General features: G+C 43.3%; 1 protein-coding gene across 4 annotated transcripts in view; it reads left to right on the top strand.

Moving 5' to 3' along the window:
- Nucleotides 1–25,562, top strand: part of SPTBN1 (spectrin beta, non-erythrocytic 1) — a 200,540-nt gene that overhangs the window by 127,256 nt on the left and 47,722 nt on the right. For all 4 annotated transcript variants that reach the window (XM_086701103.1, XM_086701105.1, XM_086701106.1 and 1 more), the window contains 10 exons: nucleotides 311–462; nucleotides 10,894–11,067; nucleotides 14,724–14,815; nucleotides 16,032–16,112; nucleotides 16,505–16,620; nucleotides 19,891–20,003; nucleotides 20,761–20,948; nucleotides 21,940–22,057; nucleotides 23,454–23,612; nucleotides 24,279–24,581. In XM_086701103.1, the coding sequence (XP_086557229.1) occupies nucleotides 311–462; nucleotides 10,894–11,067; nucleotides 14,724–14,815; nucleotides 16,032–16,112; nucleotides 16,505–16,620; nucleotides 19,891–20,003; nucleotides 20,761–20,948; nucleotides 21,940–22,057; nucleotides 23,454–23,612; nucleotides 24,279–24,581 (1,496 nt within the window). The remainder of the gene's footprint in view (nucleotides 1–310; nucleotides 463–10,893; nucleotides 11,068–14,723; nucleotides 14,816–16,031; nucleotides 16,113–16,504; nucleotides 16,621–19,890; nucleotides 20,004–20,760; nucleotides 20,949–21,939; nucleotides 22,058–23,453; nucleotides 23,613–24,278; nucleotides 24,582–25,562) is intronic.

Raw genomic sequence — 25,562 nt, 5'->3', positions numbered from 1 at the left:
GCAGGGCTGCACAGGACCCCACTGTGATCTGCTGTATCCTCTTGACTCTTCAACAGAGATGAGAGAAAATGAAATGAATGAGAGCAAGAATATTCTGCTGGTGGTACACATAGGGGCTCAGATGTTCAAGGATTGTATGATTCTTACATTCCTCAAGCGTTTATCATGCTTCAGAGAAGCTAAGTAGCAGTTTCAGTTAGAGTTGAGTTTTCCTGTTCTTCCTTTGACTGGGCTCTTGTGACGCTGCTAGCACAAAGCTGCTGTTGCCATGCTGTGATTGATGGTAAAACGAGCTCTCTTCTGCTTGCAGATGAGCGTGAAGCTGTGCAGAAGAAGACCTTCACCAAGTGGGTCAATTCCCACCTCGCCCGGGTGTCCTGCCGGATCACAGACCTGTACACTGACCTTCGAGATGGACGGATGCTCATCAAGCTACTGGAAGTTCTCTCTGGAGAGAGGCTGGTAAGTGGGAATGTTATTAAGTGACTTTGCATCATAGGCCGGAAAATGTTTTTGAAAAATCAAGTGTGGACTTGTGTTTTCTGATGAATTTTGCAGTTAATGACTAATATTTTTGAGAACGAGAATCTGGATAGGTGAGATGAGTATGTTGGGAAAAGCTCCTGTGTACCATTGTGAGTCTGGGTGATATTTTTGAACTGTAATAAAGCAGCCTCCTTCTGGTAATTTGTGAGGTTACTACCCTTGGTCTGAAAGATCTTGGCTGGTGTCCCCTGTTAAACTGGGCACAGCACTGGAAATGGAAGGGCCAGACGTAGGCACTGGCTCCAGGATGAATCTGTATCCCACAAGATCATGGAATAATTTTAAATCTGTTTCTTATTGATTCTCTGGAAAATCTGAGCTGCTGTTACAAGGTGGCAGGAATTGAATTCAGTAGTCTTTGATGTTTTTTGCTTTCTTCCCTGCATACTTCATATTTTGGGGGTGGAAGGAGAGGCTGGTGTTTTGTCATCTTGGAAACTCAGCTTCTGATGAATTCACTGTGCCTTTTTGGGCAGGGGAATTGTCAGCCTACAGTGAAAATTCTCTTCCCATTTTGTTTCTCAGAGCTACTCTGGCTTTCTGTGATGTGACTTTTGTTTATGAACCATAAACCAGTCACTGTAACTGATCCAACAGGTTTTGTCTCGCCTTGGTTTGAAAATAGATGCTATATTGTACCAGAACACATGTAGTTCCATAGGTGGTGGTGGGACAGAGCCAAAAACTGACGCCCAGGGATAGAGTCCCACATCTGTAGTGACATCACCAGGAAAATATGATGCTGGTGGTTGGCAGGGCTGCCAGAAAGCCTTATTTTTAACTTGAGCTCCACCCTGTAACTTGACAGCCGCATGGGTCTGTATGCAGACCGACCCACACACCTCTGACCACAGGCAAGGGGCTAAGGTTGTACCTTGCTCTATTATTAGCCTGCCAACAGAATTGCCTCTTGAGCCTGGGTGAAGGCACAGAGTTTTCTCTCTCGCATTCCTACGTTCAAGAACAGAGCCCTTTAAAAGATAGTGAGGCAAGCCCTATCTCATCTGTAGTGAGTTTTGTCTGTGTGCTTTGTTTCCCAAGATGCAGGTCTTGTTACCTCATCTTTGAGAGTTTGTGGGTCAAGCTAAACTAGAGAACTAAACTCAAGCTAAACTTGAGCTTCTGTTCCAGCCCATGATGGCTGCCTCACAAGTGGTATATAGGGTAGGAGTTGGGGCAGTTGGGCTCGTGTGGAGGGGATGTAAGACCCCTCATTTATTGCATTTTGATTTTTTTTTATTATTTTTTTTAATGTTTATTTTTGAGAGAGAGAGAGAGTAAGCCAGGGAGGTGCAGAGAGAGGGAGACACTGAATCTGAAGCAGGCTCCACATTCTGAGCTGTCAGCACAGAGCCTGATGCGGGGCTTGAACTCACTAACTGTGAGATCATGACCTGAGTGGAAATTGGATGCTTAACTGAGCCTCCCAGGCGCCCCTTGACTTGTTTTTTGAAGTGAGCCTGTGTGAGAACCTAGGATAGAATTACCATGATATGCACCTTTAAATATAGTTTTTGGTTTTGGTTTTGGTTTTCCTATTTATTGTTTTGTTCATTTTTTGAATTTATTTTTTTAAGTAGGCTCCACGCCCTATGTGGGGCTTGAACTCACAACCCTGAGATCAAGAATTGAGTGCTCTACTGATTGAGCCAGCCAGGCACCCCCTCCCCTTTTTAAAAATTTTATTAAGTGATCTCTACACTCAACATGGGGCTTAAAGTCACGATCCCAAGATCAAGAGTTGCAGGTTCTGACTGAGCCAGCCAGGCACTCCTAAATTTCACTTTTGTAACCAGACATTTCCCCCTACTTCTCAGACTTTTTTTCCCCCTTCTTCAATGTTTAACTTAGTATGATTATTTTATTTTATTTCATTTTATTTTATTTTTTATTTTTTATTTTTTGGAATGTTGTTTGGAAAGTAGCTAAAAAATCATTAAAGGTCATATGGATGAAAATTAACTTGAACTTTTATTTTGGTTCCAGTAGGGTCGAGTCTTCCAGGCTCTAGGGAGCAAAGTATTCACCTTTGAAGGTCCATGGTTCTTTAATACCAAGAAGATCGTGTCCTTGATAATGTCCACATAATAAATGGGATCAGTCCCATAACCATTTATTCTGAACAGGGCAACAAAAACTTTACTAGGGAAAAAGAAAGCAACCAACAAAGCATAATTCTTAGTTATGTGTGGGTCCCACTCCTCTCTTTATTTGCTGTTAGCAATACTCTTTTTCTTCTTTTTCTTTTTCTTCTTCCATTATTCTTTTTCTTTTTCTTTTTCTTGCAGTCATCCAGAGGCCTAGGAGAGTAGGAATGGGGAAAAACAGAAAATGGGAGCCATTTCCAACCTCTTAGGCAGTCAGTGCTAGAAATGGTGTTTAGCAATAACATACCCCTTTGTGAAGCCCCAAGTGCCTCGAGTTCTTTCATTATCTGTTCCTCACAGCCAACCCTGATTATAGGTTGGGCAGTCTGATTAATCTTCTTACTCCAAAAATAAGGGTACCATAGATAGAGTGAGCTAAGACTCTTGTTCATTCGAACTGAGACTTTTTAGCCTGTTTGGCCCCATGGTTTATTTGTTTCATGGAACTTTCTGGACGGGACGCAAACTACTCTCTGCTCTTGGCCGCGGAGGCTGCCAGGGACTCAAGTTAGAGACCCTCCCTGCAGCAGATGACCTCTCTGAGGTCTGGCCCCAAAGAATCTTTGCATATTCAGAGTACAGAACTAATGAGTTGTGGTTAGAGCTTCCAGGCTTGGGTAAATTCTTGTCCACAGCTAAATGTGTATGGTCAGATAGCATTTAGTGAGCTCTGGGCTTTCTGCGCCAGTGGTCCCAAACCCTGGGTAACATTTTTGCCCTCTGTCTGGGCCTATATCTCAGTCAGCATTTTAGCCCCAGCCTTACCATCAGGTTGACGGTGAGTAACAGATGAATATAGGAGGAACTAGAGTATTTAAATATAATAGATCTATGGAGCCAGTTCATCCTTCTTTACAAAGGAGAAAGTTTGATTTTTATTGAGTAAAGTTCAGAGAAACAACAGCTCCAGATAATTCTTACCCTAACCCCATCCTGCATTTTGACTCAATAAAATTTGAGTTACATTTGAGCAAGTATCACTCAGACATTCGGGTTATCGAGGCACTTGACTCTGCTGTATTGGGAGCGTCAAGAGAGCAGAAATCCCTTTCTTTGGTCAAGGCTTGGACAGAATCCATGTCTGGAAATGTCCCTTTGTTTGCCTTAAATATGTCAGCTTGTGGAGCATTGAGGAAACTTTGAGACTGAACTAGGAAGCTTCTCTTACTTGGGTGGGATTGGGTTGATGACAAAGAAAACCATTTTTTTCCTCAATATCTTACTCTGAAATGACAGTGGCTTATAGCTCTTCATAAAGGCGTTGCCTTAAAATTCCCTTAAAAATACAGACCCACCCTTAACTTTAACATCACCTGAGCACATAAATGCTGTGAGCACAGAAGCTGTGCCAGTCATTCTGTCAGTGGTCCCAGATCTTAGGGCCTCAGGAGTAATGCTGTCAGGCTTGGACTTTGGTGAAGTGGGGCCCACGGGTCATAACCCAGGGTTGAAGCTTGCCTGTGCCTGCCCCCTTTCCTCCATGGGCCTCAGCAGTGAGGGATGGTTCTAAGTAAGACTGCCAGCTTTCTGCCCGGTTCCTGCCACACAGGGCACTCACCTCTGACCCAGAGAGGACAAGGTTTTCTGAACACCTCTGCCTGCCATTTCCAATAGCAGATATCACTGGTTTTTGCTTGCCTGTTGTTTTCCTGATATTCGGTCTTCTTACTCTGTTAATCAGTGTCAAAGAAGAGAAAGCAACAACAACAAAAAGGATTTTTTTTTTCTTTGCCACTGTTAACTCCAGAACAGGCTGAGCTAGGTGAGGAAGATAGATTTACCACGAGATTTGTTAAGCCTTAAATCCCACATTGAACTGCTCTGAGTGAGTTTTGCATAAAGCCTTTGTTAGGAGAACCATACTGGCATGTATTGTTGAAATGGGATTTTGTGGACTGGCCACAGAACCTACCTGTTGTTTGTAATATTGTTTGTTTGGGAGTATTTGCTTTTGTTCTAAATATGGCCACAGAAGAAAGCACCATTAAGTTGCAGTCTAAATTGCACAAATGCAAAGAGCGAATTAATAGTAATAGGTACATATGATCAAGTACCAAGTGAACGGTCCCAGAGTCCTAGAGTTCAGAAGGGGAAACCAGCCTTTTGGATGGCTTATCAAGAAGCCATAGCAAGTGGGTGGGGTTTCATCGGGATCCAGGAGGAGGGGTTTAGGTTTAGATGGCCCAGGAGATAAGGGTCAGATGTCTGCTGTGAGGGAGAGTGAAGGAGCAAGTTTGGCAGTGGGCATTAGGAAGGAACTGGTGTAGGAAAGTATCCTGGCTAAATTGGGGATTATTTTTGGAAAGAGTGATGATGGTAACTTGAGGGTCTGTTGCTTTTAGTTTGTACTGTCACATGCATGATCTCACTGAGTTCTCACAGTCTAATGAAGTGGACAGTTAGGCTTTATGAAAGAAATAGGCAGAGGTGACCAGGATCTTGCCCAAGGCCAGTATCACTAGTAAGTAACAGAACATGGACTCCAGTCCATTCTCCTGTTTATATTGGTGCCTTCCTTTCCCTCTGAGCCCTGCTAAAGGGAAATGTTCACTGGGAGAGGGCCCAGCCAGTGAGGAGCCAGGCAGGACCTAGCACAGTGTGTTGTTTCTTGATTGATTTTAATTGGACGGGAATCATCTATACTCTTATTAAAGCTAACACTTGACTGGGGACTTAGGGTGAAGTGAGTTGGGCTGTGTATTGTATTAGAGGAGACTGGAATAAATGCTTCCCATCCCACCATCTATATTAAGTAGAGCCTTTTGCGTGTGATGGAACCATTTGTGATTAAAAGAAAGACAGGGGCACCTGGGTAGCTCAGTCGGTTGGACGTCCGACTCTGGATTTCGGCTCAGGTCATGATCTCAGTCATAGGATCGAACCCGCATCAAGGCCCTGTGCTGAGCATGGAACCTGCTTGGGAGGATTCTCTCTCCCTCTCTTTCTTCGCCTCTCCCCCACTTAGACTCTCTCTCTCAAAGAAATAAACATTAAAAAAAAAAAAAGGCAAAGACATAAGTGTCAGTCACAGTGGTAGGTGGAGACCAGTTAGTGTGTTTTCTCCATTTCCTCTTCAACTGAACAAGAGACCAGGAGGCATGTTAGTAAGCCTTGCAACCTCTAACATATACATTGTGTTTTATAGCTGGAAGTTCATCCCTTCATACTAAGAAAAAGCAACCAGCCAGGCCATCCAGCTAGTGTGTGGCAGATGGAGGCCTAGAGTCTGCTTCTTCCTCTTCCCAGGGCTGGTTCTCTGGTCACACTGCAACCCTTGGAGAGCTGTTGCTCCAGGTGGCTTCAAGGTGACTTTGGAAACCCATGGAAAGTATCTGAGGAAGTAGGGGTTACCAGGGTGGAACAGCATGGCCCAGCTCCCAGGGGGCCTCCCAAACACCCTGCCAGAAACCCTCCCTTATGTTTTCCTCTTTTATTCAAGGAGGCGAAATTAGCTCTAGGAAACATTTGTTTTCTCTTTTCTATCTCTAGACTCTGACAAAAACGCTGCCATTGTGATTATTCTGTAGTTCTGCAAATCCTGATGCCCTGCAGGGTATAATAGATTCAAACTCAAGGACGGGCAGACAGTGGAGGCAGAGTGGTGGCCTGGACACCATCCAGCTCCTTTGTTCTTTAAAGGCATTGGGTCCACTCAGGCAGATTTGCCCAAGGCCATACCGCTTCTCAGAGGCAGAGCTTGGATAAGTTGCTCTAATAAGCAATTAGAATTGTGTTGTCAGATGCTAGAGGTGGTTCTTTAGCCCTATAATTTCTACTCCTTACTTGGAGTCTGAAAAAAGAAGGGTCTGGGGTGAATGTAGGATGGAGCTGTGGTTGAAGATTTGGGACTAGAAGGGACCTTGGGAAGGGAAACAGGAAAAGTGCCTGCAAAATACAGGAACATCGGCCTTGTTGTGGGAGGAGCAGGAAAGCTTATTTTTTAAAGTTTACTTATTTTTGAGAGAGGGAGGGAGGGAGGGGGAGAGAGAGAGAGAGAGAAAGAGAAAGAGGGTAAGAATGAGTGGGGGAGGGGCAGAGAGAGAGGAGACCAGAGAATCCCAAGCATGCTCCACACTGCCAGCGCGGAGCCTGATGCGGGACTCGAAATCATGAACAACGAGATCTTGACCTGAGCTGAAATCAAGAGTTGGATGCTTAACCGGCTAAGCCACCCAGGCGCCCACCTTGTTAAAATGATTTCCAGGAGGATCCATAAAAATAGGCATTTCCTCAGAGGAACCTTCTCCCCACCCCCCCCACTCCCCACCCCCCACCCCCCACCCCTGCTGCCACCACCACCACCGCTTGTTTCTGAGTCACATATGGGTCTGGTATTGATCCTTGTCTCCACATTAATGGCATTTCAGACTTCCCCATCAGAAATGACCTACAGAACAGAAATGCACATGTTGTTGTGGGAACACACCAATGCCACACTAGAAGTTTGACAATAATTAATGGAGGCAAGACAGGGAGCACTCCATTTCTTGGCACAATCAGCCGCTCTTGGGGCGTGGCTTTAAGAAAGTGTTTATTACTGAGAAATGCACCCTTCCCCCTAGTTCCATTGTGTTCAGTTTTCTCCATTGTTATCTCTTTTTTCCTTTTAAGAGGATGGAAGTTTAGTGATATAAAAATAGCTCTTAAAAAAATGAAAACTATCTGCTAGATGGGAACTGAGTCTATTTCCTTTCGTGTGGAAATGTGCACTGCTCTTGGTTCTCGGTGTAGCATGAAGACTGTGAGCTTTGGAATCCTTACCGGCCACAAAGGGACTAGCCACATGGATTACTCCATCTCTCTAAACCAGCGTGTTCTCATCCATAAGATGGTAATTATTATTCAGTGTTACTGTGAGGATTAAATGCAATAACAGTTATTAACCACCTAACAGAGGTTAACATAGTAGGTCTATCAGTGGCCACCAAGAATTTTTAAATCTTGGGGGCTTTGCAGTTTTGTTTTGTTTTGTTTGTTTTTGTGTTTTTTTTTTTTTTTTTATATATTTGAGAGAGAGAGAACGAGGAGGGGAGGGACAGAGAGATGGAGACAAAATCTGAAGCAGGCTGTAGGCTATGAGCTGTCAGCGCAGAGCCTGACACAGGGCTTGAACTCATAAACCTCGAGATCATGACCTGAGCCAAAGTCAGACACTAAACCAACTGAGCCACCTAGGTGCCCCTAAGGGGGCTTTGCAGTTTTAATGACCAATGTGTTTCACTGTATAGCTCTGTGAGGTCATTAATATGTCTTAAAATTAGTTTCCTGTAGTCATTTCTAAACGTACCCAAGTATTATGCCTGAAAATATTTTATAGCCCCTCTGTGAAGCACACAGAACACGAGACTTGAAAACCGGGATACTTGAGTTTTAGTCTTGATCCTTACTCTCCCTTGTATCGTGCCACCATCCTTTAACCTCACCATGTCTTGTTTATTACTCTTTTGGTTGAGAAGGAGTTTAACAAGTGCCACCAAAGATGAGTGAGCTTCCACTGAGATGAAATGTGGGAAAGCGTTGGAGAAACGGAAAGGTGGTAGAGTGATAATTTTTACTATATGGTAGTTAGCTGAGTTTGAATTAGCAGCTATAGAGCAGTAATAATATTTATTTAGTTTTCTTTTTTTAATGTTTATTTTTGAGAGTGGGGGAAGAAGGGGGTGGGACAGAGGACTGGAAGCAGGTCTGTGCTGACAGCAGTGAGCCTGATGTGGGGTTTGAACTCACAAACCAAGAGATCATGACCTGAGCCAAAGTCGGACGCTCAATTGACTGAGCCACCCAGGCGCCCCTACAGTAATAATATTTAAAATGTCTCTGTAAATCATGTTTCTTAGACTTGTTTTCTAATAAACTTTGAACTACAGAGTCCTCACTATTGCAGAAGCCCCAAGTGTTGAGGTTTGGGTATTTTCATGTCCTTTCCCCTTTGTCAAGACACCAACCAGTCAGTTTTCCCTACCACTTTTTCTTTTCATTCCAGTCCAGAATTTAATTTTGGGTGTCAAGATTAGAAGAGTGGTATTATCATCACTGTTTAGAGGCACATTTTCTTCCAGTTTTAAACTTGCCTTTCAAAAATTGAAGTATGTTAACTTTTCAACTTTTCAGGCTCTTAGTGGGCAAGTTCTGTCTAGACCCTAAAAATTTGCTGCTGTCTCCAGAGAGGTGTGTTGTACCTAAACACAGAGAGAGGGGAGAGTCTTCCCCCTTTTGTTTTAAGTAGAATTGTTGGGAGGAAGATACTTGAGGTGCCCTTTGCTGGTAACGAGACATTTTGTGTGTTTGAGAACGCTATAGTGATTAGATTACCATTTCATTTATGTAGCGGCCCTTTGAGATAATTATTGGTATTCTGATCAATTTATGGGTAAACAGTTGAGAAGTGAGGCTCTTATTTGCCAGAAAATGGGGAAATTGTAGCTTGAACATAGGTATTTCAACATTACAGTTGTTATCTTCTATACTCAACTGTCCAACAAAAACTTACCGCAGAGGGCTGGTTTGCTCGTGTCTGATGATTTAAAAGAGAAGAGGCCATGAGCAGTAGGGAAATTTTAGGGAAAGGGAAACTCCACTCCCGCCTTGGTTTGATTTGGGGAGAATTGCAAAAAAGAGGGTTGGTTCCTAAAGTTTTCCCTTTTTTTTTTTTTTTCTTTTTCCTGGGTTTTGGAAGTTCATAAGGTTTGTTTATTTTTTAACCATTTGAAGGAGTCTGACCATTTTACCTGAAGAGGTTTGTCTGAATTTTTTCTTCTAGTTCCTTCCTTTGTCTCATGCCCTGGTGTTTCCAATGGCTGGTGCTTTTCAGGGACTTAAGTTGCATCTGGGTCTCTAGTGAACCATCCAAAGCTCATCTGGCATGGCAAGTCACATCCACATGGGGTCCCTGTGAGGTGGCATTAGACTTGATCAACCTGTTGGGAAGTGGACCTTTATCACCATTCTCCCCCACTCACACTTTGTATATACATTCATGTGGAAAGGAGCACAGGTTCCACTGAGATTTTATAGAGAGAGAGTAGAGGCTTGGAAGGCCTGTGTATTTGCGATTGAGTTTTTTAAAATAAAGTCTGAAAGAACAGTGGTTATACCTGATGGAGCCTGGGAAGATACCAACAGCCCCCCAGTCTACTCCTTCCCCATCTCTTTAGCTCCTTCTGATTCCATCCACACTGTTCCTCTCACCCTCAGTTAGGAAATGACCTCTTCTGTCCCCTTTGAGGCACACTTGGGAGACTGTACTGCACTTAGTAGAATGGTCCTGTCCTCATTGCTCTGCAGGCCACTTTGGGACTGAAACAGCATGCATCAGCGGACCCAGGTCTTACTAGTCAGGTGCACAGTCATTGAAAAGAGATGAGAGGGAGAGGCCTCAGGACGTGAAAGGAAGTGTCAGTCTGAGGTGCTGCCTGTGCTAGAGGGGGCTGTGCTGGGAAATAGGAGGGGAGGGACAGAGCCAGGCGGTGGAGGCATGAGCTTGCTCTAGTCCCCATAGAGGACAGAGGCGCACAGAGAATTTCCTGTATGTGTGCCTTTGTCTTTTGTTTTACTTATTTAAAATGTTCACCTCCCCAGGGCCTCTTGGATTAGATATAACTGAGTAAAAAAAGAGACATTGAGGTATTCACATTAAACTACTCTCTCGTTTTCTTTTCCTTTATCCTCAGGGGGTCACACCCTTTTTCTCAGCCCTTTGCATCACTCTCACAAAACTGCCACTTGGAAATTCTCATTTGGTGGTGTATCCCCTTTTCATTTTGAGCCAGCCTTAGGAAACAGCCCAAACCTGCAGGTAGCAAACCTACTTTTACATTGAAAGCAGTCAGAAAAATCATCGAGTGTTTTGCCCTGCATCTGCAGAAAACTGTGTGGGTGGCAGCAGTAGCTCTGAAATCCTTGATGGAAATGGGGTTCCTTTCTCTCTAACCTTCCAGCTTCTTTGCTCATTTGTAAATTGTGTCACTTGCATAATTAAACCTCTGAAGAGTGATCACCATCCGTTAAGTAAACTTCTCTCTCATAAGGATGTTAGGTAGATACTGTCCTTGTACTGAGTATACATGTTTTTAATGTTTTGGTTTGGGTAGAAGAGTGCTGCATGAGCAGGCATGTGTGAACTCTGGGCAGTAGCTCTGAGCTGAGCCTGTCTCTGCCCCATTACATGATCTGTTTCTATTTTCTGCTCTCCTGTTTCTAGCCTAAACCCACCAAGGGACGAATGCGTATCCACTGTCTGGAGAATGTGGACAAGGCCCTTCAGTTCCTGAAGGAGCAGAGAGTCCATCTTGAGAACATGGGGTCCCATGACATCGTGGATGGGAACCACCGGCTGACCCTCGGCCTCATCTGGACCATCATCCTGCGCTTCCAGGTAAGGGCTTGGCCCCCAAGGTTCTGCCTTCTCCCTGGCTAGGAGCATCCTTGTGGAAATGGCATCCCCAAGTCAGGTGTGCGGAGCGCTGGGTCCCACACCCATAGGCACATTGCAGCTACCACATCCTCCCTCAGTCTTGCTAGCCCCTGAAAGTCTTGGTTCTCTTGTCAGATAAGGGAGTTTCTGGGCTACATCCCCACCCATCGTTTCACTGGTACCCCCTCTAAATGTCTGGTGTCTGCCACTAGTCTTTCAGGAGCAATGATAAGAAGGATGTGGTTGATGCTGGGATACTGGTAGCAGACTATCTGAACTTCACCAGATTGTAGCACGTGTCATGGAATATATTCAGGAGAAGTTGTTTAGGATTATGATATGTGTGTGCACTCTGTTTTCACTTTCTCATTCTCCTTTGGATGTGAGGAAGCCATTTTCAGGGGAAATATGCAAAAACCTTACGCTTGTTTGAATCGATGACAATTCTTTGGGTTTGATATACTTGAGGGGAAGGTTCTAAGTATAGATGTCTAAACCAGAAGGAACTCTCAAGGTCGTTCTGTCCAGTTTCTTTGTGAGGAAAGGGAGGAGCTTTATCCAGGATTACAAGGCCAGTCAGGGCTGCAATGCATACTTGTGACCCTTTAGGAGAGAGCTCAGAATTTCAGCACTGTGGAGCACCTCTGGCCTGATTACTGGTTCTTTCTCCAGGCAATGCTTCATGCTCTTGCTTTTCAATTAGAATTTGAAATGCAGGAAACACTTCTTAACCAAAGCGTCAGGTTACTCTGCAAACAAATGTCCTAACAATCCTGTCTCCTGGGTGGCTGTGTTCTCTGTGCCTTTCCTTCCTGTTCCACCCCTTTGATATAAAGTCTGATTGATTTTTCTAGCTAAATAAAAATCTCACCAAAAAAGGGCAAAGCCAGAAATCAAATTATAGCTCTCTTTATATTCTTCCTAAAATTCTGAAGTCAGCGGGTAACCAGTTGTTTTCTTTCTCATTTCCACTGGGAGTGGGTTTGAGTTAGCAGTGTTTTGGGTGTGTATGTGGGAGGAGGAGGTGGGAGCAAAAAGAGCTATCCAAAGAAACTCCCTGAATGGTGGTTCCCAAGTCTGGCTGATCATCTGACTCCTTGGGAAAGCTTTTTACCAATTCAGATTCCCCTGTCCACACTCCCAACTATTCTATTTAGGTGGGTTTAAGGAGGGACCACTGTTGAAGAAGACATCATGAATGGAGTTAATTACAACAACCAAAGACTATTTTGCAAACAATTCTCATGTAGGTTTCTGTCATTTAGTTCCTGAATGACTTGAAAATGAATACCATTAAATTCACTAATAATAGCTCTCATTCTCAGGCCAACAGAGGTGATATTAACAGCACCCTCCTTGAACCTCACCTCAGTTTTGTAGAGTAAAATGTTCTGTTTCTGTTGCCTTTGGCCTGTAGGAATCAGAGCGTGGAGGGGCATCCTGATGGTGGCCTCTCTTCACATCGGGTCATTGCCCACGTTGGTGAGCTGGCACACGCAGCCCTTTCCAGGATTCTCAGCATGAATGGGGTTAAGTCATCGATTAATTAGCTTCCTGACAGCTTGCCTTTTTCTGTAATTGAACTTGTAAATGCTGATACATACTTTCTCTCTTTTTTTTGAGGCAAGAAATTTAGGCTGATGATGTCACTGCATGGCCTGCAGTGTTAGTGTCTTACATGACCTAGCTTCCTCCAACAGGCTTATTGAATCATCACCCATTTCACAAATATGTATTGATTCTGCGTCAGCCAAGGCCCAGCTTGCTTTCTGCCTCCTCTGTGAAGTTTCCCCACGTTCTACAGAAATCTCTTTCTCCCAGTTTCTGAATATACAGCCTCATCTTACATTCCTTCTTTGTGTGTGTCTGTGTGTGTGTGGCCCCAGAACTCCCAGGACATGGCCTGGCCTGTCTGTGCATAGTAGGTATCCATTTTTCTAAATGAGCAAGTGTGGAAATAGACTCCCTTCTTCACCCTGAAGCATAAGGAGGTTGACAGGGGTTAGTGTGTGGGATTCCACCTGTCTGTCCTGATGAATCTGTGTCTTATCCCTTGAGTAAGGTTGTTCTTTCACATTTACTTTGTGCATAAGAACTCAGGATCCTAATGATAACGTTTGGAGCTTATGCAGACTCACCTCACATACTTACCACAGTTAAAAAAGGATATTTTTTTTAGAAGTATAATTATTTCAATTTGTAGGTGTTTTTCCTAGTTGAAAGTTTCTGACTTTTTCATCTCTTATTTATATATTTTATCCTCCTCCTGTCTCTTTTCCAAAAAGAATGCTGGGGCACATCTCTAGATTAAATGGGAAGACCTTTAACAGGGACGAAGGCAGGGAAACTTGGAATGGTTAGAGCTAAAAGATAATGGAGGGCCTGCTAGGCCACCACCATTTACCCCCACCCACCATCCCACATTGTAGTATCATAGGCAAGAACCTAAAGACAGAGGGTATATAGAGCATTTTTCTAAAATCACATAACTGGTAGATAGCCCCTAATCTAAAGAGCTATCATTTATGGATCTTTATTATGAAGTCAGCACTTGATATTCTTTCTTCATTTAAGTGCACAACAGTGCTGTGAGACAGCCACTGTTGCTGTTGCCACTCCTCAGATGGGAAGCTAAGGAACTTGCCCAGTGACACACAGTTGGTGGTGGAACCTAGTTTTAGACCTAGGCTGTCTGATGTTGGTGCCAGTAGACCAAGCTCTGTGTATACTGTTGCGTTTATGATGCCAGTGAGCAGCTTATGAATGCAGACTGTCTTGGTCCATTTGGACTGCTATCACAAAATACCACAAACACGGTAGCTTACAAACAATAGAAATTCATTTCCCGCAGTTCTGGAGGTGAAGTCTGAGATCAAGCCAGCATGGTCTGGTGAGGGCCCTGTTCTGGATCACAAACTTCTCCCTGTGTCCTAACATTGTGGAAGATGCTAAGGACCTCTCTGGAGCCTCTCTTATAAGGCACTAATCCTGTTCACGAGGATCCCATCCTCATGACCTAGGCACCTCCCAAGGGCCCCATCTCCTAATACTATCACCTTTGGGAGTTAGGATTTCAGTGTAAGAATTTGCAGGAGTCATAGACATTCAGACCATAGCACAGACTATAGAAGCACAGAGTGTAAATGTGTCCTTTCTCCAAGAATTTGGGTCACCTTTTAGGAAAAGGAATATAGACTATCCTCATCTATGAGTGACACACACCCTAGTGTGAAAAAATAATTAGTTATAAAAAACTGAACCAGGTATTTTTCTGGGATCTGACAAGGTTCAAGTTATTTACAATGTGAACCACTGTGCTAGCTTGTAGTTGGAAAGATGGGCTACCTAGAGGTTAGAAGTGACTCCCAGTGGATAGTTCTGAGAAGTCATGCAGGTTAAGTAGTCTTCACTTCTTACCTCCATGCAAAGTAGAAAACCTAGTTGGTGTTTCTGTTAGGTGAAGTGTGAAGAAAGCAGTTTTCTTTGGCACAGTAAGTAAATCTGCAGGACTGGATTGTGATCTGAAGTTTACTCTTCATGTATAAGACCTGTTCTTCTCTGGCAGTCGTGGACAGCTTGACCCATCTATTTGACTAATACTTCTTTGTAAATCTCAGATCCAGGATATCAGTGTAGAAACTGAAGACAACAAAGAGAAGAAATCTGCCAAGGATGCATTGCTGTTGTGGTGCCAGATGAAGACAGCTGGGTGAGTGTGAACTCACAGGGGATCAGGGGCCACTGCGCCCAGGACAAGGTTCCGCTGCAGTCATCACTTCTGAGGTGTTGACAAGTATCTCTTCCACTGCTTCCATTGAGAAATCTTATTAACTCATAAGCAGTTGATAGCTGACATTTTAGCTAGCTCACAACATGGAAGGAGTTCTGATTTATATTCTGGACCTGTCATTTCTGTAGTCACTTTCCCCCTCTTTGTTAAAGACGCTCCAGAGAGCAGTATATCTTGAATTTTAAAATCAAGAAACCATGTTTAGGAAACACATCCATGATATTTTTAAAAAGCAACTGTGGGTTTTCTCCTCCCTTTAATTTTCGCTGCTGTTGGAGAGCTTTGTGTGATAAACTTAAGAGTAGTCCTTATACATTATCTCAGTTTTCCTTAGTGAAATTTTAGTGAAAATACTTTTAGAGCACTGCCCCTGTTGTGTTGCTCACTAAAATTGCTAGGATTCATGATACTTAGCACCGATTTTGGTTAACTGGAGTTTTTGTCAGAACTACTTTGAGGACAGTTATAACTCTAATGGACATGATCAATTAACAGTAAGCATGGAGCCCATCAAGAGTATATGTCTAATAAGGGCATCAGCTTAGTTATAAACCTTTAGTCAACCACAGATACAAAGTTAGTAATGTGCAGTATGGTACAGAATAGCTCAGTGATGAGGGGTAGGTCTCAAACATAGGGAAGTTTTTCAGGGAGATACTTGGTTTATAAGACTTTATTCAAGTCAGTGATAATAAGCAAGAAAGCCAAGTGTCATGTGAATCCCAGCTGCTTCCTCTCCCCAAGTAGCTTGTGAATTCAGATCTCAGTGACTGCAGACTCCTGATATCTTTGCTGACAGAGTAGAAGGCCAGTGAAAGCAGAGAGGCCTGTAGGCATCTGGGTTGTGGTCATTTTTTCCTCTTTAAGTGTCGTTTTTAAATCTAGGACACAGTTCACAGTCTTTTGGCCAGTTTACTTACCAAGAAAGAAAAGCCATGTGGATGTGTATTTTTTTATTTTATAGCATGCTGAAGTTGAAACAGTGTTTGCTCTGACTTAATTGTCCTTTTGACATTTACTGCCTCAACATTTTTACAGTGCTTACAAACTTTTTCTTAAACACTGCATTTCACGAAATTGTAAATCTTTATTTAGTAATTCTGTTGATTTTTCTCTTGTGCTTGGTCTCTGCTAGGTACCCGAACGTCAACATTCACAATTTCACCACCAGCTGGAGGGACGGCATGGCCTTCAATGCCCTGATACACAAACACCGGTAAGTCAGATCCTTAGGAATCATGCTAACGATTTGGGGGTAGAATGTTGACACTCTTCTGTTAGCAGATCTGGGTGACTTTTGATCCTCATATCCATTGCCTTAGATGTTGCACCACGGTGAGAATTCTGCATTCCATGTGAGGAAAATGTGAGAGAATATGTAAATTCTCCCAAACAGACAAGTTTGCCCATTATCTATCTTCAGCTGTCTTAATAAACTTTGAAGTGTTTATTCAAAAATCAGATTTCATTGTTTGATGATTAAATAATATTATAGAGTTTTACTCTAAGGGGTGATTTCTACAGCTTTTGGAGTAATGATCGCGTCTCATTGGTCACATGTGTTTTCAAGCCATAGTTTTTGTCATGTTCCACTGTTGTTCTGCATAGGCCTGACCTGATAGATTTCGACAAACTAAAGAAATCCAATGCACACTACAATCTGCAGAATGCGTTTAATCTGGCAGAGCAGCACCTTGGCCTCACTAAACTGTTGGATCCAGAAGGTAAGGACGTGAGGGATGAAAGGTAGGATGGTATTGGGGGGCTTATATAAAATCTGCTTTCTGTCAATTTGTTTTATTTGTGTAGTGTGCTTTGGGAATTATTGAAGGAAGAGGAGCTTAATTTTGGGGTGGGAATTACTTGAGGATTTGTGCAAAGGATTCTGTTTAAAAAGGCCTTGAAAGATGAGTGTGGTTTAAACATGATGGGAAGGGAGGGCTTGCTAGGCAGAGGTGCTTGTGTGAGCAGAGGTGTGGAACCAGGAACTAGGAAGGTGTGTTTGGGGACTAACAGTTCATTGGGAATGGTGTTTAGAATAATAATAGGAACTACCACTGGAAAGGTGGGTCAGGGCTCTACAGGCTAAAATTTTTAGAGGTTATTCAGCAGTCACTGGAAGTTCTTAGAAGCTGTGCTCAAGGAAGAGAACCTGCCATAGACTCTCAGCAAATGTTTGTTGACTACTTTCATCCCAAGGTGGCAAGCAGCCATGGGGGATGAATGGGTGCAAGACTAGGGGTGGGGGGTGGGGAAGGTGCCTCCTAGGAGGCTGTTCAGTGTTTGCTGTGAGCAAGAACAACTTAGGTGAAGAAGGTGGATCAGGAAGGGGAACATGTGAATGGAAGAAGTGTTAAGACTTAGTCCCTTCTTACGGCTGACCGCTTCTGCCTGAAACCACTGTCTCCACTCTCAGTTCCTGCAGCAGGACCCCAGAGACTGACTGCAGGTGACTTGGAGTCGACTGGTGTGGGGCATTCCCTCAGGCCATAACTCCCTTAGTTCACACAGAATCCTAATTGTAGGATTTTAGCGTGAACTGTCATAGGTACTTTTTCTTATTTTGAAAAGCATTTGAAACATAAGAGGATTTGTTTGTAGTGCTGGAGCTCTTCAGATCATGGCTCTCAGCTGCGAGCAGATATTACAGAGAAAGCTGTGAGTGAAAGTTTAAAGTTCTTATAAATATAGAACAGGAAGTTGAACTCCCCAAGGACAGATTGAGGTCATGAGGCTGCCAAGCAGGCTTGCTCTTTCCAGTGCATCAGATTCACTGATAAATTCACTATACAGGAAGTGGAGATAAAATTATCTTTGTGCTAACCCATTAAATGATTTCTTAATATAAACAGAAAACTAAAATTCCTTGGGCTGTGATTAATCTTCCTTCTTAACCCCTACTTTAACTATGGGAAGACATTCTTCTTCAGCTGTAGCTCTTTGTGCTTTGCTAAATAACCTTTTTTTTCCTACCACTATGACAGATATTTTTTAAATAACTTGCTCATTAGTTAATCTTTCTAATCACTTCCCAGTATGGAAAAGGGGATTGATGTTTCCCAGATCACAAGACAAGGAGCTAAAAAAAGGCAGTTGATGTCACTTGTCCGGTTTGATCTTGATTATTAGTTGTTCTTAGCTATTGTTAGTTGTTGAGTGCCCCAGAGAGCATCAGCTAAGATAAGATTGCAGTTTAGTTACAAAACCACAAGGTTTTTGCCTGCTCACATCTTCCCAGTCATGTTGACATTTTGTGTTTATTGTATTGTGTACAGAACCAGCATTTTTTTTCTGGCCTTCATCCATTTCTCTCTCTTTGGGGCATACTTGAATGGGGCTGAGCCAGATGCAGAGTTGGCCACAGGGACTCTGGGGGGGAAACAGTAGCTGCTCTGCTGGCCCCCATTGCCATCAGTTGCCTCGGTGACACTGGCAGGGAGCTTTCTTGCCCTGTGCCCTAGTATTCTCATCTTAAAAGTAAGAGAAACAATCCTGCCTCACACAGGGGCTCCAGGAAGATAGAAGGCACATGTGTGAATGCATTTTGAAAAGCAGCCTGATTATCCTATGTATTATTCATCCTATGTGTTCTCTTCTCCATCTGTCCTGAGTTTAATACTTCACTTGTATTGCCATACCTCAAACACTTGCCATCTTCATGCATTTATTCCCCCTCTTAGTGAATACTTTCTGACTACCCACTTTGTGCAACACAACACACCAGGAATTTGAGAGGTGGAGCAGCACCAGGCTTACCAAGACACAGGGTTCCTACCCTTGGGGACTTAGTCTTGTAAAACAAAGAAAGTGTGTATGAGTACTGAATTATAATACCTGGCAGAGAATGGACTGTGTGTCCATGTAAACAGAGTCCTTAAGGGAACTTAGGAGAGAGACACTAATTCTGACTGTAGGGATCAGAAAGAACCGTGTTGAGGTGGTATCTTCAGGTGGAGCTGAAGGTTAGGAAGAAGGTGATGGCGTGGGGAAGGATGTCTTAGGCAAAGGGATATTGTGAGTAAAGGGAAGGAGTATTAGGAATTGTGGAATGTGTGTGTGGGGGGGGTGTTGAATAGCCCCCTTATGCCTGAGTCTCCTTATGCCTGAGAATAAATAATAGGCTATAGAATTAGAAATGTCTAGAACAGTGGTTGGCTCTTATAGGGAGCCTGATAAATACTCGATGGATAGATGGAATGAAGGGAAGGAAAGTTATGGCAGAGGGTTAAGGGGCTTAGACTTTATTTCTGTAAATTGTAGGGCACTTTTGAGTAATTTTGAGCTAGGAGAAAGAGTGTTCACAGCTATGCTTCTGGAAGATCAACCAGGTACAGTGTGTAAAGTGACTTGGGTGGTAGGGAAACCCAATGAGGAAGCTATTGCTTCATATCTGGTTATGTGACCATGAGAGTCTGAACCATAAATGACAGTAAAGACTCCATAAGTAGAATCATCTGGACTCAGATTTGGTGACTAACTGGATAACAGGTAACAACAAGGTAAAGATGTCCAAAGACTGAATGATTGGAAGAAATTCAGGTGACATTGGCATAAATGAGGATTCAAGCAGCACAAACCCAGTTTGGGAGTAGAATTGGGCAGGGAGATGAACGTGGTGTGGCTAGATAGTAGCCACATTGCTAAGAATTCTGACATAATTCTTACTGTATTCTTCATTTTTCTCTAGTTGTTTTGTGTACATGTTGTTTTCTTCATGGCTTGGGATCCTGAAGAGAAAGGATCATGTCTCTTAAGACTTTTATGTCCTTATTGCAGTAGTAGAAGGCATTCGTGAATATTCATATCATAAAAGAGTCAGTGAGATGGTTTCATCCTCATTAGCCTTGTAATTACTGCACTGATGGCAGAACTCTAAGTATAAAAATTGGAGACAATGACCTGTGTCAGTATTAGATGGTCATTCTGGGTTGTTGCTGCTGCCTGGGTGGTAGCACTCTGAGCAGAGTACTGAGGAAATCTTCTCCGGGTTACAGATATCAGTGTGGACCACCCTGATGAGAAGTCCATTATCACTTATGTGGTGACTTATTACCACTACTTCTCTAAGATGAAGGCTTTGGCTGTTGAAGGAAAACGAATTGGAAAGGTGAGTTCACACCAATTTTATAAGTTGTGAGACATGATTAAAGCTCGTGTCTTAATGTACTGCCACCGAGCACCTTGTTCTCCCGTGCACTCATCAGTTCAGCCAGCAGCAGCTTGTGGTGGACACTTCTGGTGGCAGAGAAGTAGGCAGGAAGCCTCTTTGTCCCTAAGAGTAACAGGAGGTAGGAGTAGCTACAATGTTTAGGGAGGGATTTCAGGGGCATCTCAGACCCAGAGACAGCCCTCCCCTACACCCTATCAGAAGATTGGGTATTGGAAATCTGAGTCGGTTGATGTCATGGGTAGGAAATCCTATTTATTTGGTTGAAAAGGCCTCACTGTTATGCTTCTTAATTCTCATTTGGCTGATGTTCACCACCATATATTTCAGAACACCTCAGAAAATTCAAGGGCATTCATGGGATAGGACCAAGCAAAATAGAGCCCTTTTCGTTTTTTCTAGGAATTTTGGAGCTTAGGCAACAGGAGTCATTCAGAATCTGAAACCCTTTGCCTGGGGGTTGGGAGGTTACAGAACCAATTACACTTGAGTTAAGCTGTCATTGCTCACAAATAATGGCTGCAGTCTGAGTGCCTATTAACAAATAGTTCCTCTAGTTTGAAATGCTTGGGCCAGAGTAGCAGAGAACTATTTCAAAGCCAGTCCATTAAGTGTGCATGTGCTCATGTAGGGTTATAATCACGTTTTTCTTACTTGGCAATACAATCTTTCCCGTTTTTCTAACTCTTGTTTACAGGTGCTTGACAATGCTATTGAAACAGAAAAAATGATTGAAAAGTATGAGTCACTTGCCTCTGATCTTCTGGAGTGGATTGAACAAACCATCATTATATTGAACAATCGCAAATTTGCCAATTCTCTGGTTGGGGTTCAACAACAGCTTCAGGCTTTTAACACTTACCGCACTGTGGAGAAACCACCCAAGTAAGATGCAGATTGGAATGTGTTATAATTAGTGTGGAAAGAGAGATGATTGCAGCATGGACCCCTGCTTTCTGACTTGTGTGATCTCCTCACTTAATGAATGCCTGTCACCAGTGGCCTATCTTACTCCTTTTCATCTGACCCTGAGTGGCTGAACTTTATTACAAACCATGCCCTCTGTGAGCCCTTCCAGTGGATTGTGTCCCTGGTCTGATACATGTGATACATGAGAATCCTAAGAAATAGTACAGGTCCCTTATACCAAACCCTCATGCTTGATGTGGATTTTAGAGAAGCAGCTGAGTGCATGGATATTGTTTATTATATGACTCCCAGTAGACCTGAGGCAGTAACCCATTGTCAGGCTTACTGAGACGTGTGTAGCAAAATGTGTAAATACTCACATTGTGTTGAGTAAAGACAAATAATATATAGTTTTATATCTATCTGTTCAGATCAGTTTTCACTTCCCCTAAATTTGATTTTTCACTTCTTTTTGAAAATTCTAATTGTCAGATAAGGATTATGGACCTTATCCCTTCTTATAGTTGGAAAGTCATTCCTTTTTCTGTAAACGTGCTCTGTTGAGAACTCCTTGCTGCGGTCTCTGAAACCCATTGAAAGTTATAGTAGGTAGTCATTTGAAGTAATTCTTGCTGAATGTTTTCAGCTGTGCCCATCATCCGGGATGTATATAATCTAAACCTTGAATGAAGTAATTAATGACTGGTATTGTATGCCCCCAAATATAAATCTCAGTAACAACAGTCAACCAACCCCACCAAAATTCCACAGTTAGGTGCATTTTTTGAGGTCTGTAATACCCAAAAACTAATGTACTGCGTTTTCTCTAACCTGAGTTGCACATAAATCTGACCAGAGATAAATGGCTTTTAAGATTGTGTGGCTGTGGGAAATGTTTTTTTCTCCAAAAGCAAATTAATTTTTCCCCTTGAAGGAACAGCATTTTTTTTTTTTTTTCTGTGCTTAGGTTTACTGAGAAGGGGAACTTGGAAGTGCTGCTTTTTACTATTCAGAGCAAGATGAGGGCCAACAATCAGAAGGTCTACATGCCCCGGGAGGGCAAGCTCATCTCTGACATTAACAAGGTAAAGCCAGTCAATCCATCTGGTCCTGTTAGGGCCTTGACCTGCTTTATTGCTTCAGGTTCTAGGTCTTGATTGCTAAGAGGGCAGTCTGAAAGGGTCTGTCCCAGCCTGCTGAGTTGAAGAGTAACAGTGGTGGCTGGGGTTTTGCAGGGGGTCAAGCAAATACTTGAGGTGGGCTAGTCCGTTGGAGTTTGGTGAGGGAATGTTAGATATTATCAAACTGGTCTTGGTTCATTCTCTTTACCTTGTTACTCTCATTTGTTCAAGGCCATCGACTCCATCTTTATTTATTTATATATATTTTTAATGTTTGTTTGTTTTTTGAGAGAGTGGGGGAGGGGCAGAGAGAGGGGGCAACCCAGAATCTGAAGCAGGCTCCAGGCTCTACACTGTTAGCACAGAGCCTGACACAGGGCTCAGACTCATGAACTGCGAGATCATGACCTGAGGCCAAAGTTGGACACAACTGACTGAGCCTCCTAGGCACCCCAACTACAGCATCTTTAAATTGCAGAAGGGAGAATTTGAAACCTTATTTCATATATCTGGAATATATATATGAACCTCTGGAGGTTTGAGCTTAGGATTTGGGCTGTTTCTATCAGAGAAGCTGTCCAAAAGTTTCTATTATTGGCCTGTTTTGTCTGTAATGATAGAATTTCGTGGTGGGTATTATTTCCAAGTAGAAATTTGAAAAATGTAGAACTGTGGTCAGTGGTACACATTTAGATTATTTTATTTTACATTTTTTTTTAATGTAAGATATATTTCATAGAAATGAATTTAATGTGGACATTTGGTGAGGATTTTGAAAAAAAATGCTAGGTGTGTGAATTAAAAACAAAGTGGCACACAAAGAAGGGGGAGGGCATGGGAGGTGCCTGGCTGGTTCAGTCGGTGGAGTGTGCCACTCTTGATCTTGGGGTTGAGTTTGAGCCCCACGTTGGGCATAAAGATTAGTTAAATAAATAAAATGTTGAACCAAAAAAAACAAAGCAAAAAAATAACAAATGGCCCAGTGTGGGGTGAATAAGAGATTCATAATATGATTTCTTTCTGAGAAAAAGGATTTGTCTTTTTTATGTGATCAGAGCTGTTGAAGATACTTTGATTCCTCTCAAAGTAAGAGATTTATAATTTAGTTATATTTCTCCATATCTGCCCTGTTTTGTTTTCCAAATATAGCAGACCTTTAAATAAAGATTGGAGAGAGTGTTCCCATGTGGCTCAACTGAGAGAAAACGATTTCTTTTCTCCGGGCTTAAGGGTCAGGGAGGCTGGAAACAGGATGTCCCTTTTTAAGTTCTCAGGTCTTAATGAGAAGTACTAGCCATTGACTGTAGCCAAGGAAAGTTCCTTGAACATTGCAGGAAGCTGTTCTTTTTCGCCCCTGTAGGCCTGGGAAAGACTGGAAAAAGCGGAACACGAGCGAGAACTGGCTCTGCGGAACGAGCTCATCAGACAGGAGAAACTGGAACAGCTCGCCCGCAGATTCGATCGCAAGGCAGCTATGAGGGAGACCTGGCTGAGCGAAAACCAGCGTCTGGTGTCTCAGGTTCTGCTCTAGACCTTCTTCGGGAAACCACTCCTGGGGTCATCTAGAAATGTAGACCATACCCAAGGACTGCAGGACAGCCACTTATCAACACCCACTATTCTGAAGTAACTCGAGTCCTCTTGCTCACTTCCTATGAAGAGGATGTTTATCATTTCTAATATACTTTGTCTTCTGTTTATCTAACTTTTCATAGATTTGAAAACAGCTCAAGCAGTTTGTTTAGAGCCAGTGAGTGAGTGTGAACTGCTCACATTTATATAATTTTTAGAAATTTCTCTTACCTTCTGTCTCTGACCATCTGACATTCAAGGCAGTTAGACTAGTCATGAAATAAATAAAAGTGGCTTTCTTTTTCTACTTAGCATAACACAAACTGTCACCTGCTCCAGTCACATAAGTATAAAGGTCTAGATATGAGCTTGGACTCCAGTGTAAAATGAGAAGTTGCTGATTGGCTTTGGAGAGGGCATCCTAGCTCGACTAAGGTGTTGTAAGTGTCCTAAGGAAGGCGGAGACAGACCAGCATCTGGCAGGGCTCAAGTCAGTGTGGCCTTAGAACCACCAGAGGTGGTGTTCAGGATTCATCCTCCGTCTCGGTTTCTTTGTTCCAGCTGGATGACTTTTTTATTTTGTGGGGTTTTTTTTCCTCCCATTTCTCTATAGGACAACTTTGGTTTTGACCTTCCTGCTGTTGAGGCCGCCACAAAAAAGCACGAGGCCATTGAGACAGACATCGCCGCATACGAGGAACGTGTGCAGGCGGTGGTAGCAGTGGCCAGGGAGCTTGAGGCGGAGAACTACCACGACATCAAGCGCATCACAGCAAGGAAAGACAATGTCATCCGGCTCTGGGAGTACCTGCTGGAACTGCTCAGGGCCCGGAGGCAGCGTCTTGAGATGAACCTGGGGCTGCAAAAGATATTCCAGGAAATGCTCTACATTATGGACTGGATGGACGAAATGAAGGTAGAACTTGAGTGAAAGGAGGCCAGAGCTGATGAAATGGGGCCTCCCTTTTCTGGAACCCACGCTGTACAGTGTGCCACTGGTCTAACTGCCCTCTCTGTGAAGCCACAGAGGGGCCACATTACCCGTGGGAAGATTGTTAGTTTAAGAGTTAAATGGCGTGTGGAGTGTAAAGATGAGTTCTGTAGTTAGAGGTCAGCTGCAGTGATTTAGACTTCATTTAGATCTGTTCCACAGTAGCGAGTCAATCAAATGTTGTTGATTTTTGAGAGTTGAACTAGCTTTCCATCTCATTGATCTGTGTGTGAGTGGCTCTAGTTTGGGGAGGGGCCTGGGAAGATAATGTGGGCACATGGGAGAGTGGTAGGCAGTGTGTTTGGGAACCAGTTGAGATTGTCGGTGCTGGAGCTGTGTAGTCTTCTTGAGCCTCCTTTCTTTGTTTTTAAGTGGAGATCGCACTGACCACCTACCTCAATCCGTTGTAGCAAGGACTAAGTGTGGTAATATGTGTACACATCATAGGACAGAGTGGATTCAGAGTGGCTGCCACTGCCAGTTTGTGCTTCCCCTTCCTCACTGGACAGCCCTGAGCATAGAGTTCCAAGCTTGCCTCCCGTCCGGGAGGAGACCTGCCATTGTGCCAAATCCCCACGCCCATTTGTGTTCTCTGCTGCAAGTGGTAGAAGGCTCGTCCATGTCACGCAGTCCCCCAGCTGGAACGCACGTGGCTTCATAGCTTGAACAGAACAGGGCAGTTTGTAGACAGTCCCGGGAAACCCCCTTTATCTCAGCACACTGTGTTCCCAAGCTTGACCTTATGCAGGGGATTTCCTTCCTGGGATATAAGCCTTCGTCTTTTGCCTCACCTCTTGAACTGTCCCTGGTGGCAAGGCAGAGTCACCTCATAACATCAGTTTGCCCTCTTATCGTCCAAGATTTATTATGTTCTCAAGTGTGGTCTGCATTGACTTTTTAACGTAG

This window comes from Puma concolor, chromosome A3, assembly GCF_028749965.1.
Source record: "Puma concolor isolate L17-30 chromosome A3, mPumCon1.1.hap2, whole genome shotgun sequence".
NCBI lineage: Eukaryota > Metazoa > Chordata > Mammalia > Carnivora > Felidae > Puma > Puma concolor.
Note: the sequence above shows the minus strand (reverse complement) of the source record. Positions and strands in the feature narration are given on the sequence as shown.